Below are 22,302 nucleotides of genomic sequence, written 5' to 3'. Positions count from 1 at the left end.
CCCTGAAAGGCTTCGAGCCCTTGTCAGTCCAGGTTTGTTTGATCCGCTAGAGGAGGCCCTGAAAGGCTTCGAGCCCTTGTCAGTCGACCCTGAGGGACGAAAAAACTTCTTATGAGCTGAGAAGGAAGGCCCACGTCTACAATGAGGACCAGGGTAGCTCCAAACAGGCGATCTCCATGAAATGAAAGACCAGTCAAGGCCTTTTTAGAAGTCTGGTCCGGAGACCAGCATTTGAGCCAGAAGACACGCTGAAGGACCACCTCCAAAACAGAGAGGCAAGCCATCAGAAGAGCCGCATCCAAAGAGGCGTCACAGATAGACTGGAGCCCCTGGACCAGCTGGTCCGCCAGCTCGGCAAAGGCAGGGGGGGGGAGCTGTGCTCCCTCCAGGTCACGGCATAGGAGCTTAGCCCACTTGGTCAGAGTTTGGGACGCCAGGGCAATGGTAAATACCACCTCATTGCCAAACCAGCTAAGGTGTATAGTGCGGGCCAGAGCCTCCGCATTCCGGTGAGCCAGGTTCTCTTCAACCGTAATCATGGTTGTCTTGTTTAATCTGGGAACCAGAGGATCCACCACCGGTGGGACAGTCCACTCCTTAAGAAGGGACTCTTCATAGGGGTAACACCTAGTAAAGTGCTTAGGAACCCCAACGGGACGCTTTGGTCGTCGCCACTCTTTAGCAACAATTATGTCAAAATAAGCAGAGAAAGGAAACACTTTTGCCTCCCTGGATGGCTTTGTGAGTGCCAAAGGGTACCTGTGCCTCCTTCACAGCTTCAGCATTGTCCTCCATCTTCAGGGTCTCACGCACAGATACAATCAGTGCATCCACCAGCACCTTTTCATGCAGACGCAGACATGGAGGAATCATCCTCCCTATCAGAGGATTCCAGGCGCCTGGTTGCAGACCCAGAAGGGTGATCCACGTCCGTGGCGGCCGAATCAGATTCAGGATCTGATGAGACAGATGAGGCAGGGGGCGCTTTTTGCTAGCCCGTCGCCCGCAAGCTGCCGCCACCCGGGACACAAGGGACTCCAGGACCGCCGTCAGTGCATGGATGGACGGTTGGGACCCGGAGAGCGCCATAGCCTCAGAGAGGGAATCAGGTGGGGAAATATGCTCCAAAGACTCCATGAGTCACTAGGGGGACCCACAAAAAAGTGTAACACACTGCTAAAGGTACAACCCACACCGCGTTGGCATCACCACTTGGTCACCAAGCACAATGCAGAGAGGCAGAGGACCCCACCAGCCTCACCACTCGCTGACACAGGCACCTGCAACCACCAGGAGAATCTGCACTCCACATGCGGCCATCAGGAAGCAAAATGATCCAGGAGTCAACAGCAGAGGGGCTCCCACCGCTGAAATCTCTGCCCACAGGACTCTACTGTCATGGCCGCCGCTATTTGCAATGGCAAACCACAAGAAAATGGCCGCCGGACTACACAAACATGGCCGCTGTGTATAGGAATACACAGACTACAACAAAATGGAGGCCCGGCATGGCACCACGAGGTATACAGGGACCCAGAATCAGGAGCCTAGGCCTCAAGGACAGATTCAGGCAGGATGGGGTACCCCCCCATCCCAGGCCAGGCCAGTGACCAGACCACCAAAACAGTCCCAGTGTATGTGAAGGGGGGGGGGGGCGATTTGAGGGATTATGCCAAAAAAAAAAAAAAGGAAATAAAAAAAAAAAAAAACCAATGCAGCCACCACTGGTAAACTGTAAGAGGAATATTTTTTTGTTCTTGGGTTTAGATAGGCTTTCACTTCTAAAACAGCTCCCCTTTCATAGGAATTATTTTACATTCAAAGCTCTCTTGTTGGTCTAACAAATAATTGCCAGAATGACTGGTTTGATCTCCTGTACAACGTTTTTGTTTTTTGGTTTAGATACACTTCAAAATGCACCTGTTGCTTTGTTCTGGATGTGCAAGCACACATTCACCCAGGCAATTACTTCTGTGTCCCGTGCAGGGCCGTATTTTTTGCCGGCATGGGGATGCACAGGAGTTGCGTAAATCCTTGTTAGAGCAGTCACATAGATCTCTATGGGGACACGTGTCTGCATGAACACAGCCGCTGTGTCCCAATATGTCACCTGTGTGGGTGCGGGTCCCCAAACTCTCAATGGGTGCTTTGGGGCCATGCACATTTGGACACAGCGACAGTGCAGCCACGTGTACCAAAAGACATCTATAGGACTAATTGATTCTAAAAATGCGGCGCTAAAAACTAAAATTTAAATATCCGTGAATGCATATGAAGTGTGATGTTGAACATTATTATATGTATTTTATTCACAGATGATATTATATTTTCTTAACACTTATTTGTTTATATAATGAATCTATTGTCTTATATCATCACATTTCATATGTATTCAGAGATCATTTTAATTTTATTATATTTTATTTAATTTCACCCATTTTTAATATAATTTAATTTCACACTTTTCACTATCAATTTTGCACTTTTAGAAGCTGTTTATATTATAGTGACTAGTGTGAAATTAAATTATATTAAAAATGGGTGAAATTAAATAAAATCCTAATTCCTTCTATCAGGTTAGGCCAATTTGTGTTCGGCTACATATTTTTGGTAAAAAAAAAAAAAAAAATCCCAAAAAGCGTATATTAACTGGTTTGCGCGCAAGTTTTAGCGTTTACAAACTGTGGGATAGATTTTTGGACTTTTTATTTATTTTTTGCTATTTTTATTAGTAATGGCGACGATCGGCGATTTTTAGCGGGACTGCGACATTATGGCGGAACAATCTGACACTGACACTTTTTGGGGACCAGTGACACCAATACAGTAATCAGTGCTAAATAATATGCACTGATACTGTACAAATGACACTGGCAGGGAAGGGGTTAATACTGGGGGTGATCAAGGGGTTAAGTGTGCTCCTAAATTGTGCTTACTGACTGTGGGGGGGGGCTCTGTGACAGGCACACAGAGATCGGTAATTCAGCTGAGACACACAATCTCACTGTGCCTGTGTGACAGGAGAGCCGCCTGCTTTGTTTACATAGGAAGACGGCTCTCCTGTCAGTTTCACTGAAGATCGCGGGAGGTCAGCGGCGATCACGCCCGCTCCTCACGTGGTCTGCCTCCCGTTGTGTCTAGATCTACGTGATTATGTGCAGCCGAGCCGCCCTTCCGCAGCAAATCTGCGTGGGGAGGTCGGCAAGTGGTTAATATTGAATGTTGGTAATATATTCAGGTAATATTTGCAATGACATTACAGCCAATAAAGCTTACAGTTTTTTAGGGTTTTTTTGTATTTTAAAGTTGCACTTTTGTTTGTCAAAAAGCAATATTTCTGTTTGTTTATGAAACTTGGTTATATATATATCTCTATATATATATATATATATATATATATATATATATATATATATATATATATATATATATATAGAGAGAGAGAGAGAGAGAGAGATGGTATATATCACAATGGCTAAATCTGTGTCTGTAGTGCGTGTTCAAACCTTAATACCATAAATAATAAACATATTATTAGATTTTTACTCCAGGAGTACATAACTAGTTTGAAAATTCTAGAGAAATGTTTAAAATAATGCATTACAATTTACCTAAACCCATTCCATTTGTAGTCGACTAAAATGTACTGGGGATTTTAGTCGACTAAAAAATTACTAAAACAATTCAGATGACTAAAATATGAATAAAATAGCATTTTAGTCAAAAGACTAAAATATGACTAAAACTAAAATGGCATTTTAGTCAAAAGACTATGACTAAAACTAAATGAAATTTGCTGCCAAAATGAACACTGGCCACAAGTATCAAAACTGCTTATAATATATCCTATAACACTGAATTTAGAAAGTAGCACAGAGTGCCCTCTTGTGTGAAATCCAGGTTACTGCAGTACCTCAAAAATGCCATTCAGGAGATTAGGCATTGAAAGTACAACCTGTATAGTAATATAAAAGCACTATTGCTGATGAATTAAAAACTTCAAAAAACAGTTTCCCTGCAAAGAAATATGAGCTGTATCAAAAGCAATCAGCAACTGGAAGATTCTTTAGAAACTGACATTTGCAGAAAAATGGATTTTTGTAAAATCTTACCGTAAAATACTTTTCTCTTAGCTCATTGACAGACGTAGTCCTCGGTGATACAGCACCTTCGGGTTATGTTGCCTCCACAGGAGTAGGACTAGACAGGAAATGAAAAATGCTCTGGCCACACCCCAGGGGCAGTCCCCGAGGGTATATCCTCTCTCTCTCTCCGCCACAGCAAATCAGTTATGTCACAAAAGCAGTGCTTAGAGAATTTAACCCAACCCAAAAAACAGAAGGGAGGGTACTACGTCTGTCAATGAGCTAAGAGAAAAGGATTTTACGGTAAGATTTTACAAAAATCAATTTTTCTCTATCGCTCATTGACAGACGTAGTCCTCGGTGATACAGCACCTTCGGGAAGTCCCAGAGCAGTATCACAAATGAGGGGTGGGAAAATGGAAATCAAATCTAAATCTAGAAGGCCCAACCGGTGCCAACTAGAAGTTTACAATGCTCATCCTTAATGATGAGACTCAACAAAAAAATTTTCAAACAGAAAAAAACCCTCGAGGTAGACCACCGGTCTCCTCAAATTGCGGCCTGCAAAACCTTGCGGCCAAATGAGGCATCCGCCGATGCCATCACATCAATTTTATAAAATTTTGTAAAGGTATGTACCGACGACCAGGTGGCCGCTTTACATACCTGGACCACTGACGCCTGATGGCGAAAGGCCCAGGAAGTACTGAGCGCTCGAGTGAAGTGCGCCCTAACAGGGAACGGAGGATTCCGACCCTTAATAGAATAAGCCTGTACCACCGTCTGACTGATCCATGTAGATATGGTCGCGGCAGACACAGGCAACCCCCTTCAAGGGCTATCCGTGATCACAAAAAGTGAGTCCGTCTTACGAAAACCACTTTAGGAAGGATGGATTCGGAAGAAGAACCACCTTATCCCTATGAACCACCAGATCTGGGGAACGACAGGATAATGCGGCCAGTTCTGACACCCTGCGTAGAGAAGTAATGGGCACCAAGAAGGCCACCTTCTGGGAATGTAAGCAAGGGAATCTCCCTAATATCTTCAAAAGAGAAGTTTCTGAAGAACCGACCACACTAAATTAAGATACCAGGCGGTAAGGGTGCGCGCACTGGCGGAGCCAGATGTCGCAACCACTGGATGAAATTCCGCACCAAGGAATGATTAGCCAAAGGTTTCTTGAAAGAAGATTGCTAACGCCGAAAACCTGACCCTTGATCGTGCTCAAGGATAGTTTCTGCTCAACCCCTTGTTGCAGACAGACCAAAATTCGGGTCACCGAATAGGTCTGTGGGGGAAATCCAATAGATTCACACCATGCAATATAAGACTTCCATGAGCTGGAAGTCGCTTTCCTTGCTTTAACTGGAGGTAGGAATAACTGAAGCTGACACTCCCTTGTCCTTCAGTACCTGGGTCTCAATGGCCAGGCCATTAAGCCAGCGACTGTAAAGCAAGATGGAAGATCGGTCCCTGAGACCGCAAATCCTCCCTGAGAGGAAGTCTCCAAGGAGCGTCCGCGACTAGCCTCGCCAAGTCGGCTTACCAGGCTTGACGAGGTCAATCCAGAATTTCCAGAATAACTGGAATTCCCTCCACCTCTATCCTGTGAAGAAGTTCCCGCAGCAACTTGAGAGGATGGAAGGCATGCCGTAGCGGATACTGCCCCCACGGGGCGATCAGCGTTTCTGCTGCGTCCGCTAGAGGATCGTGGCGCGAGCTACAAACCTCCGCACCTTCCTGTTAGGCCAAGGTGCCAACAGATCCACATCCGGGATGTCCCAATGAAGGGACAGCTAGGGAAAAACCTCTGGATGAAGAGGCCATATGCGATTGGATCCGAATCGGGCTGCTCTAGAGCTGCTCGATCCAGTAAATCAGACAAAATCTGATCGCTCTCAGTTCCGATACCCTTATTGGTAATCTGGATACTATCGGAAGAAATGACTTCCCCTGGTTGAGCATCGGAGACTTCCTGGTCCGCTCGCTCTACCGGATCCGATTGTCCAGGGAATCGGAATTCTGATTCCATTAAAAAAGAATCTCCTTCAGGAGAATTCGGGTATGAGACTGGGTATACGGTACTGCCTCTAAGAAGGCCACCATCAGTCCCAGCCAATTGACGGACAGCAACATCCGAATCGTTGACTGAACCTTCTGGAGTTTCCCAGCAAGGAGAAACTCTCTTGCCCAGGATGTATCCAACCTTAGGCCCAGATAGTTCAGTCTCCTGGTGGGAACCAAGGATGATCTTTGGGAAAGCGAAAAAACGCTGATGTCCTGCGATGATGGGGATATAAAGATAGGCATCCTATATGTCTATGGACGCCAGGAAATCTCTTTGATGCAGGGAGGCCACCACTGTACGGATGGACTCTATTTCTTCCCAAGTCCAGATTTGGACGCACCTTGCCCTCTTTCCTGGGCATTGTGAATAGGTTTGAATAGAACCCCTGAAACCGTTCAATGTTAGAAGGGCAGAATCGCACCGGTGGAAGTGATCGAAACTCGATCCTGTGTCCTCCAGAAACCGGTGAAGACATCCCCCCCCCACCCCAGAGATGGGTAGGGGCGCATCAGGCTATATTCTTCAGGCTTGGCTGAGCCGGACTCTTTGTTTACCCGACCAGCGCCCTTTGAAACCCCTCTAAAGGGGCTTTGGAGGGTTTCGCCTTATCGCCCGCCCTCGCGGAACGAACAACTCTATATGAGCAGAAAAGGAAGGTCCTCGTTGTTACGAGGTCTTTTTATCCTAACAGTCTGTGGCAAGACAGAAGGTGGTACCGTCTATCCTATAAAGAAGAATTCCTCAAACGGATAGCACCTAGCCATGCGTTTGGAAATAACAGGGGTTCGTTTCAAAACGACCCCATTTGGGTAAAGGAAAATCCTTCGCCCTTTTGGTAGGCTAACAAGTACCAAAAAGGAATCTCAGTCTCAGCTACCTCTGCCGGTGTAACCTCAAGACTAAAGGTTTCCCGGACGGACACAACTAGTGCATCCACCACTCTTGTGCTATGGCGGAGGCAGAACGTGCTCCTCACTGCTGAGGAGATATTACCTGAGACAACAGCCCCCTAAGAGGGACCTGCAACTGCATTGACCAGTTCCGAATCCGTATCTGAAGTATCTGATAAACAATAGGGGTAGGCGGGGGTCGCTACTTGACCCCCGTCCCTGACAGGCCACCTCCACCCGGGATACCAAAGACTCCAAAACTGCCGATAATGCATTAAAAATAAGTGGGGTACTGGAGGGTCCTGCGGCCACCTTGAGGGGATCAGGTGGGGATACCTATGCGGCAGGGTCAATGATTATACAAGACACTTGCCAGCGACAAAAAATGACAAAGTAAAAAAAAAACGTTTTTTTTTTTTTTTTTGTGTCCCCCAGTCGCAACAGCGCCCCTCAGTGTTACCTGCCTTTTTGGACCCCACAGAGAGAGAGACAGACCCCAAGGCTCATCCCTGATGCACAGAAGTTTTCATCAGCTTGCTCAGTGCTTGTCTTGTTACAGACAGGAAGTCTTTGGCCCTATTTCCTGGGTAAAAGAGGCGGCTCCGCCCCTTAACACGCCTGCCGGCTCCTCCCCCTGGCTCCATGAGGTGTTTGAGTCACCTCAAACATGGCCGCCCCCATGCTGGAGACACGAGGCTACACCAAAATGGCGGCCTCGTGCGATCTACCAGACAATGGCGGCGGCCTGCACAGAATAGCGGCATGTCTGCAGAAGGATCTCGGCCTCACAACCCTTCACCCTCATGGTGGTCAGCGTGGTCGGAGGTACCGGACCCTAGCGGGCTGTATGCGGTCCGCTGCTTAGCTGGAGGAATGATCTGGAATGCAGTATACATGTATAGACATCGCCCTGTGGCTACTGACAGGTAGGATACCTTATACTATCACAGTAAAGTTCTAGTACTTCCACTGACTACAATCATTTACACATTTTTACAATTAGATTGTCAGCTCCCAAACCAAGCCTCCTGGCTTCTTGTACACAAAAATCATACTCAATTAGGGGGATCTGTGACATGTTGTAGGATAGAGGGGAACCCATCCTTACCATACAGAGAGGGGCCCGCGTTCACCACAAGACCCGTCAGGGGGAAAGGGGGAACATACTACTCACCATACCGGAACCAGGCAGGCACCAACTCCTGACAGTACCCCTCTCCACCGAGGTAGGAGGGCTGTCGACCAATACGGGCTCCGTGACTCATGGTCTTTGGCGTTTCAGCGAGACGTTTAACTCGCAGGGTCAGTCCCCGTCCAGTGGGACTATGTCGCGGCCGACCCAGCGCGGAGCTATGGCCTGCACTCGCTCATAGGCTGAACTGGGGTGACCACCGGATCTCAACATCCAGCCCGTCGCCCAGTTCAGCTTTCTTGCTTGAAGATCTCACAGGAACACTGGAGAAAAAAAGCTGTCTTAAAAAATTATTTTCTAAGAAAAAAATCCTGCCAGGACCGAAGATCCCAGCAAGGTATCTAGGTCCTTACTCCTGACTAGACAGAAAAAAACTGATTTGCTGTGGCGGAGAGAGAGAGGATATACCCTCGGGGACTGCCCCTGGGGTGTGGCCAGAGCATTTTTCATTTCCTGTCTAGTCCTACTCCTGTGGAGGCAACATAACCCGAAGGTGCTGTATCACCGAGGGCTACGTCTGTCAATGAGCGATAGAGAAATGTAGATTTCTTGGTTCCCCCATTGCACTTTGTGGAGCCTCCTGGTGGCCTCTACCTCACCACTGAACATAGCGGTGACATCGGTGACACTGAGTGCAGCAGTGATCAGCAATCTATCATGCCAAGAAGTGTCAGTTTCAGATGAGTCTTCTGGCCTCCGTTTCTTCCCAGTATATTCTGTATCTGTACAGGAAAACATTTTTTGGTGGGGGGGGGGGGGGGGGGAGGAAGGTTTTCATATTAGCGACAGGGGCACTTGATGGAACCTCTTACCTTTACCGATAGGGGACCACTAGGCCCTGGTGCCCAACCTGCAGCTGTTTTGTGTGGCCCTCAGGGCCCCTACAGACACTAATCTGTGTTTCCTTTTGCCCTTTTAAAGCAGTGATATCTAGCAGTCTCATGTAAAATGTCTCCAACAACTGTCAACTGTTATAGCATGTTCACTCCTGCAATATGCCTGCAGTCTAATATTATCTTTTTTTATCATGCTTGCAGTCTCTGACCATCTCTTGCCTCACGTCTGCAGTCTCTGACTATCTCTTGTATAAGTCTCTGACCATCTTTTGCATCATGTCTGCAGTCTCTGACCATCTCCTGTATCATATCTGCAGTCTCTGACCATCTCCTGTATCAGTCTCTGACCATCTTTTGTATCATGTCTGTAGCCTCTGGCCATCTCCTGTATCAGTCTCTGACCATCTGCTGTATCATGTCTGCAGTCTCTGACCATCTTTTGTATCATGTTCGTAGTCTCTGACCATCTTATGTATCATGTCTATAGACAGTGATTACATTCTGTTGTGTGTCTGCTGTCTCAGACACAGAATATTCACTGAATTTTATGTGCGGCCTTTTAATAATGTCGAAGGCCGCATCTGAGGCCCCGCCCATATCAAGAAAGTTGATCACCACTGCACTGGAGGAATTATCTACAACTTCACATGAGATACACAGTCATAAAAATACTGAAGAGCAAACCAGTAAAGTGTGCATAAAACAATGAAGACAACAGCTGCTCAGATAAATAGAGATAAAGGAAGGTAATAGATCATTACCATTGTATTATAATAATAATAATAATTATACAAAGTATGAAAAGAGGAATTCCTGAAATCTATTGTGTGATGGTTTCTGCACTTACTTGAGGGTCAGGCATTTCACCAGCAGCCTCTGCCCAAAATGTTCTTTTGGTACTTCGGGAACACTGAGGCGCTCGATAGGTTCATCCTAGAAATAAAAACAGGTTCACATTTACATGACGTATCGCTGACTTTAACTAAAGCAAGAAAAAATAAAATGTTCTTAAAAAACAAGTCTGACCATAAAAAAAACAAAAAAAAAAAACCATATTCAATACATCTCTGCAATACATCTACAGTACATATTAGGAATCAAAGCCGATATATTGAGGGCCGATCTGCATTTTCCCCGATATATCGGAATCGGCCCCTGAGGTTACCGATATTGCCGATATTTCGGGAAAGTGCTGCACCGGAGTTATTCCTGCAGCTAGAGGCATCACCCCGGTACCGGCATCCATAGCCGACGGTCGGCTGTCTTGTAATGATAACCGATGCAGCTGAGAAGCCGCTCGGCTGTCATTACAAGAAGCAGGAGGGGACGTGTCCCCCCCTCGCGCCACCTTCCGCGGCTCGCCCGGGTCTCCCATCCCACCGGGAGACCCGTGCAACCATCCTGCACGGCCGCTCAAGACCCAATCAAAGCCGCATTCGGCTCCGATCGGGTCTCCATGAAAAAAACCGGAAGTGATGTCATTACATCACTTCTGGGTACTCGGCGCCAAATTAAAAAAAATGACAGCATTCAAAAAAGCCAAAGTTGGCGTTTTGAATGCTTTTAAGTGCAGAGGAGGGGGTTGGAGTCATTTAGACCCCCAGATCCCTCCACAAGAGTACCTGTCAAGTGATAAAAATAAAAAAAAATTTTTTTTTAAATCTACGAAAATATCGGCTGATACCGATACGCGATGACCAAAATATCGATATCGGCAACGAAAAACCGATATCGGTCGATCACTAGTACATAGCCCTTTAAAAATGCTGTAAGCACAGATATTTACCTGGCCAGGGCTGACAACTGCTTGGGACTTTAGTGCAGCAGAGGCAGAACTGTCAGCTTAAACCAGAATTAAGGAGCTTCACTGAATTTCTGGCAGATCAGCAGGTTTTTTTTCCCTGTACTTTCCTGTACTTCTATTTTGTTTAAAGGGATAAAACATGGGAAAGTCGCGCGCTCCCAGCAATGAGACCAAGCTGGTACCATGTCTCGACCTAAAGATCAGGAGAAAGGAGAACCAGCTCCCGGTCATGAGACTACTCTGATCAGCCAACCAGACAGCGGACAGGGGGTACACGCGGGCACCCTGTAGGGGCCCCAGACACACAGGGGTGGGAGGGGCCAGGTGCGGCGGGATGATAGGACGGCTACAGAATAATGCACTGTGTCTGGATCTCTCCCCCTAGCAGCGGAAAGCTGGATTCTCCCCTTCTCCCTGCTGCCGGCTTTCAGCTGCTGGAGGGAGAGACCCAGACACAGTGCATTGTTCTGCAAATGTCCTTCTGTGCCGATCCCCTTCTCTAGGCTGCCCACATCTGATTCCACCCTGTTTGCCGGGTGGGGGTGGGCCTCCCACAGCGCCACCGGCTTCCCTCTCCTGCCAGCTGCTACGGGCGCACAGGCAGATTGAGAGTGGGGAAAGGGGCCAGTAAATATGTCATTTACTGGTCCGTTCCTTTTCTGAAGTGGACACAGTGAGCGATTGGTACTGATCACTACTGTGTCTATTCATAACTGAGCATAGTTATTATTATTATACAGGATTTATATAGCGCTAACAGTTTGCGCAGCGCTTTACAGTGTGGGGGAAGACAATACAGTTACATTACAATTCAATACAGGGGGAATCAGAGGGCCCTGCTCGTTGGAGCTTACAATCTAGAAGGGAGGGTCAAGTGAAACAAAAGGCAGTAGTAAACTGTGTTTACTATGCTTCAGTTTATGAATAGGAAAGAGCCTCTGTCTCCTATTCATTCATCTTCTGCCCCCCCCTCCCCCCTTTCCCCCAACAGCATTGTTATATATATATATATATATTTTTTTTTTTTTTTTTTATAACAAATCATTTAAAAAAAATGTAAAAAATAAATATATATTTTTTTAAAAATTGAAAAAAAACATTTTTAAAAATGGTAAAAAAAAAATTTATTTTTAAATTCTGGGGTAGGGGAGGGGTTTGTTAGATAAAAAACACAGGGCCTTGTACAGCCAAATGGCAGCCCTCTCAGCCAATCACAGTGATACTACTGTGAAGACCTGCCACAGTGTTGTTTCTCCTCTGTAAAGAGGAAAAGATAAAGTGAGGGATTGGTTCCGGTCACTACTGTGTCTTTTCATAACTGAACATAGTAAACTATGTTTACTATGCTTCCGCTATATGAATGGGAAAGAGCCTCTGTCTCCTGTTCACTCATCTTCAGTGCCCCCCACCTCATTCCCCCAACAGCGCTGTTATAAAAAAAAAAAAAAAAAAAAATTAACAAATCATTTAAAAAAATTAAAAAATAAATAAAAATTATTTTAAAAATTGTAAAAAACTTTTTTTTTTTTTGTAATTCAGGAGTAGGGAAGGTGTCTGTCAGATAGAAATCACAGGGCACTGTACAGCCAAATGGCAGCCCTGTCAGCCAATCAAAGTGATCCTACTGTGAAGACCTGCCACAGTGTTGTTTCTCCTCTGCAAAGAGGAAAATATACATTGTATCTTTTCCTGTGTCTGTAAAAAATAAAAATCAACTAGATCAGGGCTTGATCTAGTTTAGTGAGTGGCAGGATAAGTGGCAGTGTTATGCCTTGTACACACGCTCAGATAATCGTACGATAAAACTCGCTTTCGAATTGATCGCACGATAATCTGACCGTTAGTACACTAGCTAACTTACTTACTGACATATCAACATGGATGTCGCACCACTTCCTCAAACTAAATCTCTCTAAAACTGAGCTGGTAATTCCCCCCCCCCCCCGCGCCCGTGCCCCCCTACATGACTTTTCCATCAAAACTAGTTATGCAACCATCAATCCCTGCCCTCATGCCAGGGTACTAGGTATAATCCTGGACTCTGACCTGTCCTTTCAGCCCCAAATCCAATCGTTGTCAAAAACTTGTAGACTTAACCTCCGCAACATCTCAAAAATTTGCCCCTTTTTAACAATTGAAACCACCAAGCTACTCATTCACTCCCTAGTTATTTCTCGCCTCGACTACTGCAACTCCCTTCTCATAGACCTACCACTTCATAGGCTATCCCCTCTTCAGTCTACCATGAATGCTGCTGCCAGCCTTATCCACCTTACCAACCGCTCAGTGTCTGCCTCCCCTCTCTGCAAATCCCTACACTGGCTCCCGATTGCCCAGCGAATTAAATTCTAAATACTGACCGTAACATGCAAAGCCATTCACAACTCTGCCCCGAGCTACATCACCAATCTTGTCTCCAAATATCACCCAAACCGTCCTCTCCGCTCCTCTCAAGACCTCCTACTCTCAAGCTCCCTTGTCTCCTCCTCCCATGCTCGTCTCCAGGATTTCTCCAGGGCCTCTCCCATCCTCTGGAATGCTCTACCTCAACCTGTACGGCTATCTCCTACTCTAGCTGCTTTCAGGAAATCCCTGAAAACTCATCTCTTCAGGGAAGCCTATCACACCTCCAACTAATCTTCCATCAGCTCATTCCCTTCTGTTACAACCTCTTGTACCACCTGCCCCACCCCATTAGATTGTAAGCTCTTCTGAGCAGGGCCCTCTTAATCCTCTTGTATTTTATTGTATTGTAACTGTATTGTCTCCCTCTAACATTGTAATGCGCTGCGTAAACTGCTGGCGCTATAGAAATTCTGAATAATAATATCGGCTTTCATGATAATCTGATCGTTAGTACACAGCTTTCGAAAGCCGATCATGACAGTTCATCCAACAAAATCTGAAGTGACAAACACGAAAACATTTGTTGTACGAAAGCCTAGCGAACGACAATCGTTTAACCGCTTGCCGACTGCTCACAGTATATTTACTGCGGCAGTCAGCCCCTCACAGGCAGAGTGACGTAGGTCTACGTCGCTCGCCTGTGAGGCTCTGGGGAGCGAGCGCGCACCCGCGGAGGCGCGCTCCTGCGCGGTCACGGACCCCCCCGCGCGTGTGACCAGCGGACCCGATGTCCGCCGGTCACTCGGCGATCGGCGGGGGAGAGGGAGAATGTCAGGCAGCTTGTGTAAACAAGCCACCTGTCATTCTCTTCGCTGTAAAGACACTGATCACATGGATCTACTATGTAGATCCGTTGATCAGTGTCCTTACAGCTCAAGCCACAGCCAATCACAGTAGAAAGCACGCCCCTAGGGACACACACAGCCCCTCCCTCCCAAATAAAGTTAACCCCTTCACTACCAGTGTATTTTTACAGTAACAGTGCATATATATAGCACTGATTACTGTAGTAATGTCACTGGTAACCCCAAAAGTGTCAAAAATGTCAGTCAAGGGTCCGATCTGTCCGCCCCAATGTCGCAGTACCGCAAAAAAAAAAATCGCAGATCGCCGCCATTACACGTTAAAAAAAAAACACCAAAAATGACAAAAATCTTTCCCTTTGTTAGTAAACGCGATAACTTTTGCGCAAACTAATCAAAATACGCTTTTTGCGATTTTTTTTTACCAAACATATGTAGCATAAAACAAATTGGCCGAAAATTTTAAAAAATTTTGATTTTTACATTTTTTTTTGGGGAATTTCATATAAAAAAATGTGAAAAATATTGTTATTTTTGCAAAATGTACGCTCTTTTTTTGTTTATAGCGCAAAAAGTAAAAATCGCACGGGTGATCAAATACCACCAAAAGAAAGCTCTGTTTGTGGGAAAAAAAGGACGCCAAATTCGTTTAGATACAGCGTCGCACGACCGCGCAATTGTCTGTTAAAGTCACGCAGTGCCGAATCGCAAAATACCCCCTGGTCGTTTAGCAGGAAAATCCTCCGGGGCTTAAGTGGTTAATCAGTACAGTATCCGTCCACTAAAAAAAAAAAAAAAAAAATCGACAAACAAAGACCACGCATGTTCAGAAACACAAAAATAAACGGGGAAAAGCCTGGCTGCCATTATTTTTGTGTTACACTATCCGATACGTAGCTACGTAACCAGGAGGCTTTTCCAGAATTGTACAAAAAAAAAAGAAAAATCATACGTTTAGTACACATTGTTAATTTCGGTATCAGTATCATGCAACAAAAAGCGAACGATAAGTCGTCCAATTATCTGATCTTATGTACGATACATTAGGGAGGGTCAGTGTTTAAAAGTGATTTTATATTTAGTATCATTGTGTAAAGCTGGTCATACATGAAAAGAATTGTGAACGAAAATCTTTGAAACAAAAATTCTCAGAAGATTCCTTTGCTGTTCGAAAAACAGTGATACAAAAAACTGGCGCATAAGGACAGAAATGGAGGACCCTCTGATACCACAGAAATTTATGATAATAAAAATAATGTCAATAAAAAGGACTAATAGAGTTATGGCACTATTCCACTGCAAGTACCGGCTCGGCTCCACTCGGCCCAGCTTGGTTTTCCACTGCATGGTACCGCATGGTACGGTGTTGGAACGGTTTGATTTTCCACTAAAGTAAAGTGGGTGGGATAACAACGATTCTCTGACCAATCAGTGGCTAGTAGTGACAAACAGTTAAGGCTGCATGTAAAAGGATTGTGGGATATGGTACCGGTACGGCCCTCTTGGAACCACAACTGAGGTGGTACTGTCTAAGCGAGCCATACAGTTTGGTTCCATGTAGTGGGAAAAGCGCCCCCGTACCGTACCGAACCGTTCCAACACCGTACCATGCGGTTCCATGCAGTGGAAAAGTGCCATTAGAGTCCATATACAAGCCATATATAAGCTAAAAATATGAAGTCCATAGAAAACAATTCATGCAAAATCACTGGAGAGGCAGCTCTTGCGGCAAGTGAGAAGGGAGCACTTGTAGTGAACTTTAGAAAGAACACAAAGCGCCAATCTAAGTGCAGCATGCAAGTTTAATAGGCTGTCTCATAGGCTGTAGTACTCACAAACATAAATGATGTGGAACGTATTCCATAATATACAGGTTGTCCATTGATACAGACTGTCAGTCCAGTGGAGTGTTCAGGATGGCCTCAAGCAGTCACGGCTCCCGCAGTCCTTGCCGGTTGTTGCCGGCACTTCCTGGTTCCCGGAACGCACGGTGGCTCTCTCCTGACGTCACCTCCTGGATGTGACGCAATAGGGCAGGCGGCTTCCAGTCAGATCTATTTAACTCCCTCACTCAATATGGTGCCGTATAGGCCTGAGGAAGGAGCGCATGCTCCGAAAACGAGTCGCCTGCGCCATTGCGTCACATCCGGGAGGTGACGTCAGGAGAGAGCCACCGTGCGTTCTGGGAACCAGGAAGTGCCGGCAACCACCGGCAAGGACTGCGGGATCCGTGACCGCTGGAGGCCATGGTTGTGCAGCAAACTTTAAATGAGCTATTACTATATTTGGCTAGTTTTCCTTTGATAACAAAACAAAATCAGGAGATATCCATTAACATTTAGCTACCAAATGAAATCCCTTTCTGTTCTAAAAAAAACCCAAAAAACAATAAAACAAGGTATATTTCACCTGGATACAAGAAGTACAGTTTTACTAACAAATGCCAATGTTGCAAAATTAGGTTTGGGCGTTAAGGGAGAAGTACAGTCAAAGTTTTTTTTCTGCGCCCCTTTCCTTCTGCACTTCTGTGACCCATTATCAGCTGACAGCGGGATGAAGCCTGCTGTCAGCAGAAGTCACTCAGCGCTGGATTGATCCTGACTTTTCAGTCGGGATCCACCCAGCAGTCTGGACCGGCATCTGGCTCAGCCTCTTGGCGAGCTGCTGGGAGATTGAGCCAGCCCCTCCCACCCCCTCCACAGATTAGTACTCTAGTGAGCGCTGGAGGGGCAGAGCAGAGAGCCGGTGGCTGACAGTCACGGCTCTCTGCTCAGAGTGGAGGGCAGAACTGAGCGATCAGTGGTGTCAGCGATCAGTGCAGAGCTGGTGGGGGATCGATGCTCCACCCACCTAGGTAAGTGTATATTTTTTTCATTTGGTAAAGCCATACTTCTCTTTTAACCCCTTCCTGCCCAGCATATTGTAAAATTACAGCTGGGTGAGAGCACCGTTCTGGGAGGACGTCATATGACATCCTCCCAGAATCGGGCCGCCCTCCAGCATGATCTGTTACCCTCCGTGTCCACTGAACACGGCCAATGACAGATCACTGTACCGGCCCGCTGCTGGTACCATGTGATTGCTGTGGCCAATCACAGCAGATCACATGACAGTTGTACACAATGAAAGGCTTTGTTACATGCCTTTAAGAGTGTACTATTGCGATGAGCTCTATTAATTGGTCAGTCACCACATGGTACAGACGGAGCCAATCACAGTCCATCTGTACCATGTGATTAGCTGTGCCCAATCACAGCTCTTCACATTAGTAAACACTTAATGAGCAGTTTTCATTCAGAAAAAAACAGTTGCTTATAACTGTAAAATAAGCAATCATAGTGTGTAAAAAAAGAAAATCCTTATCAACTCCCCAGAGTAGTACAGTGTTACTGTGCTAACAATTATTCCTCTGGTCACTATGTAAAAAAAAAAAAAAAAAAAAAAAAAATGTAATAAAAAATGCAATTAAAAAATATTGTTCGATATTAAATATTTTATTTTTACATACGGTCATCAGTCAGCGTCCCTGATCACTCTCATACAAGTCATATGACGACGCTGTACTGCAATGTTTGACAGCGTGTAAAAAAATTGCGACCTAAAACTTTTTCCCAAAAACTGTGACAAAAAGTTACAACTTCAAGCAACTTACCATGCCTCTTACTAAATACCTTGGACTGTCTACTTTCCAAAAAGGGGTCAATTGGGGGATATTTGTACTGTTCTGGAATTTTCAGGCCCCAAGAAATTAGATGTCAGTACTTCAGGATTGAACGATTTTCTTAGATATATATATATATATATATATATATATATATATAGATATATATATATATACGTATAGAGATATATATATATATATATATATATATATATATGTATATAAATAGATAGATAGAGATCTATATATATATATATATATATATATATGTATATAAATAGATAGATAGAGATCTATATATATATATATATATATATATATATATATATATATATATATACACACATATATACACACACACACCGTAGATTGTGGACACAACTTTTTTACAGACTAAATAATCTACACTGATTTTGGTTATTTTCACCAAAGAAATAGAGCAGTATACAATTTGGCCTAAATGTATGTAGAAAGAATATTGGCAACATTTTATAACAGAAGCAAAGAAAAACTTTGTCTTTTTAATTTTATCACAGCTGTAATTAACCAATTGCTGACCGCCCACTGCAGATATACTGCGGCAGGGCGGCTCGGCTGCGCAAAATCACGTAGATCTACGTGATTTTGTGCACACGGTCTCGGCGGCGATTGCCACTGGCCTCTGCAATCGTCAGAGAAACTGACAGAAGACCCGCCTGCTTATGTAAACAAAGCAGGCGAGTCTTCTGTCACACAGGCAGGGCGAGCTAAGCTGAAACCTCGATCTCTCTGTGCCTGTCACAGAACCCTTCCCCACCCACAGTCTATAAGCACCAACAGGCATACATTAACCCCTTTTATCACCCCCAGTGTTAACCCGTTCCCTGCCAGTGTCATTTATACAGTAACAGTGCATATTATTTAGCACTGATTACTGTAATAGTGTCACTGGTCCCCAAAAAGTGTCATTTAGGGGTCCAATCTGTCTGCCGCAATCCTGAAAAAAAAAAAAAAAAAAAAAAAAAATCGCTGATCGCCGCCATTACTAATAAAAACGAAAAAAATAAATAAAAAGCCTAAAAATCTATCCCGTAGTTTGTAAACGCCATAACTTTTGCGCAAACCAATTAAAATACGCTTTTTGGGATTTTTTTGTTACCAAGAATATGTAGCAGAATACAAATTGGCCTAAACAGATAAAAAAAAAAAATAGATTTTTAAAAGTTTTTAGTTGGGAATGTTTTATAGCAGAAAGTAAAAAATATTTTTTTCAAAATTGTCGCTCTTTTTTTGTTTATAGCACAAAATCTAAAATCGCACAGGTGATCAAATACCACCAAAAGAAAGCTCTATTTGTGGGGGGAAAAAATCAACTGTATTTGGGTACAGCGTCGCACGACCGCACAATTTTTTGTTAAAGTAACGCACTGCCGAATCGCAAAAAATAGCCTGGTTATTAAAGCGGTTGTAAACCCACTTCACAAACTTTTACCTATAGGTAAGGCTTACCTATAGGTGCTATAAATATCTCCTAAACTTGCACCGTTTAGGAGATATTTACAGTTAAAGAGGAAGTAAACCCTCCTCTGACACTTTTACCTATAGATGATCCTATGATAAGGCTTACCTATAGTTACTGTAAATATATCCTAAACATGTACCGTTTAGGAGATATTTACCTTACATGCAGCCAGTGACGTCACTGGCGCATGCGCTCTGAAGGCACGGCCGCTGGTGCTGTTTCTTTAGAGCCCTGTGCCGTGACTGTCGGCTCCCGCGGGAGTGACGTCACCGCGGCTCCGGCCAATCAGATGGCCGGATGCCGCTATCCCAGAAGACGGGCGACTGGACATGTCAGAAAGAGGTAGGGGGTGGCGCTGTCTAATAGTCCAAGAAAAGGGGGTTATTTGTTAGTGCTATCACTAGTCACGTGTGACAGGTATAGACCCAATATATAAATGAGGTAGCTATTGTGTCAAAGTGCCAAGTATGTGTAATTCACCCTTAAGGTGCCTAATGCTGTACATATAAAAAATGGATGTAAATGACACTTGAATGTCAGGTAAAATATTGCACAAGTGTGATATAACCAATAAATAATCATAAACAATTATAACCGTGCATATATCTATATAAAGTGACAAGTGCTAAAGTAAATGCTGACAATAATAATACAGTATAAGTGTATAGAACTTAATACAACATAATACATATAGATCTATGTGCAATCGTGCTTGGAAAGTAACTCAAATAGTCCCCAATGATTAAAGTGACCTGTGCAAATTAAATAAAATAACGTGACTGGTAAATAAGGGGGAATAATTTAAATGGTGATAATAAAGTGACATGTGCTCAAGACACCCAACATGAGTATCCAATGTCCAAAAAATAGATGAGTCTCTATTTAGTGAAGTAGTGATGGGTGCTCATATTCTAGGAAGCTGTAACAGATTTCTTCGTGTGTCCTGTACACACCAATGGATAGCCCCGTGGTGGGTAGTGAGGTGAACCGTGACCCCTATAGTAGGTAACACACTCACCAGAAATACCCACCCCACACAGGGGTATAAGGTGGGTATATGAGATGGATAATTCTCCCTCCTACTCCAGGTCCTGGGGGGGGACAGCTGGGAAGGTCCCTGGTGGTCCAAGGGTTAAAGGATATCGACTGTGTACTGTATGGGTCTGGTGGAATTTCAGGGGTGTCCAAAACGTGGGTGATATATAGGCAGGGAAGTCGAGCGTCCGGAGCGCTATGCAATCCAAGCCTCGATGTGGGAACCGGAAGTCTGGACATGTCGCCCGTCATAGAGGTAAGCGGGCGGCACGGCGGGGGCTCGTTCTAAGGTAAGTATTTCATAATGAGCTAGTATGCGATGCATACTAGCTCATTATGTGTTTCTCTTACAGGTTGCAAAAAAAAAAAAAGTTGTATGGGTTTACAACCTCTTTAATTCTGCCGATGACATCATCGGCGCACCTGCTCTGAAGGAAGGGCCATCCGTGCCGTTCCTTCAGAGCCCAGTGGCGTGAACGGCGGCTCTCGCCTGCATGCGCGGGAGTGATGTAATCGCGCCTCCGGCCAATCAGATGGCCGGAGGACGCAAACCAGGACGGCCGGACATGTTGGCCATCCTGTTACTGAGGGGGCGGCACGGCGGGGGCTTCGTTTTAAGGTAAGTACTTCATAATGACCTAGTATGCGATGCATACTAGCTCATTATGCCTTTCTCTTTACAGGTTTTTTTTTTTTCTCTTTTTTTTTTAATGACTTTACTTCCTCTTTAAGGGGGTAAAACCTTCTGGAGCTGAAGTGGTTAAATACCACCAAAAGAAAGCTCTATTTGTGTGAAAAAAAAAAAAAATGATACAAAAATTCAATTGAGTACAGTGTTGCATGACAGTGCAATTGTTAAAGTGTGACAATGCTGAAAGCTGAAAATTTACCCTGGGCAGGAAGACGAGGAAAGTGTCTGGTATTGAAGAGGTTAAGGTTTGTTTTGACCTTGGTCATGGAGGGGTTAATCAGCAATGCCATTATAAATAATAAAAAGTATTTCCTAAAAACTAGCATACACAAGCCCCAATTTTGTAGGATGAATGTCATTTTCCCTGTTTTCAATGTTTATTGTTCCCATAAGCTGCATATAAAAAAAAAATAACCCGGCGGCATTTGAGCATTTATTGCTTCTGAACATAAAGAACAGGAAGCATGGGAACATTCATAAGCCTATTGATGTGTGTAATCTTTACAAATACAAAACTTCAAAGCATGCTGACAACTGCCTGGTAGACCAGATGGTGCATGTATGGGCAAGTAGGTGCAAAGGGCTCATGGTGATCTCTGAGTCCTATCCTGAGCAATACCTCGTCCTGAGCTGGATGTAGTGCAAAGACTTCTTTGTGTCGGCTTGACTTCCTTTGGTGTTCGTTTTGGTGATCGATCTCCTCGTTGGGGGTGCGGTCGAGCAGGTTTGAAAGCAAGGCGTCAGGGAGGGAGTTTTTGAGGTCGAAGATGCTGCAGGCCCAGCTTCCTCGCGGCGTGTCGTCCATGGACATTGAGCGCCTCTTCAGATCATCCTTTGTAAAGAGAGAAATTGATATTTTATACATTTTATTCTGCAGTCGTATTTTAAGAAATCTTCTTTCACAACCTATATGGATTATAGGATTATTTTCATACAATTTAAAAAGACAATACCTGCTTGTGTTCTATAGATCCATATTTAGAAGAGTAAAGCCTTTCTAGATAGAAGGTGTTCACACATCTCATTCTATCACATATCCAAAAAATAAGAGGATTATTCCTCGTTACACCTTCGCTTTTAAGAAGACTTTACTGTGTTAAACACTGAATCGGTTGGAAGGCTCTATGATTCCTTTAGGCCTTAACAAGGGGGTGCACATCAAATTCTGTGAATATTCAGTGACAGACAGCAGACACACAAAAGCATAGAGTCAAAGGTTATGGGCATTATACAAGAGATGGTCAGAGACTGCAGACGTAATACAGGAGATGGTCAGAACCTGGGGACGTGGAACAGGAGATGGTCGGAGACTGGGGACGTGATACAG

The 22,302-nt window shown here is 44.6% G+C and overlaps 1 protein-coding gene across 5 annotated transcripts in view; it reads right to left on the bottom strand.

Moving 5' to 3' along the window:
• The window catches only part of DOCK7 (dedicator of cytokinesis 7), a 329,839-nt gene that overhangs the window by 260,290 nt on the left and 47,247 nt on the right, over positions 1 to 22,302 (bottom strand). For all 5 annotated transcript variants that reach the window (XM_082265167.1, XM_082265168.1, XM_082265169.1 and 2 more), the window contains exons 6-7: positions 21,595 to 21,807; positions 9,922 to 10,007 (exon numbers count right to left, since the gene is read on the bottom strand). In XM_082265167.1, the coding sequence (XP_082121293.1) occupies positions 9,922 to 10,007; positions 21,595 to 21,807 (299 nt within the window). The remainder of the gene's footprint in view (positions 1 to 9,921; positions 10,008 to 21,594; positions 21,808 to 22,302) is intronic.

The sequence above is a fragment of the Pelophylax lessonae genome (genome assembly GCF_965119305.1).
Source record: "Pelophylax lessonae genome assembly, chromosome: 8".
NCBI lineage: Eukaryota > Metazoa > Chordata > Amphibia > Anura > Ranidae > Pelophylax > Pelophylax lessonae.
Note: the sequence above shows the minus strand (reverse complement) of the source record. Positions and strands in the feature narration are given on the sequence as shown.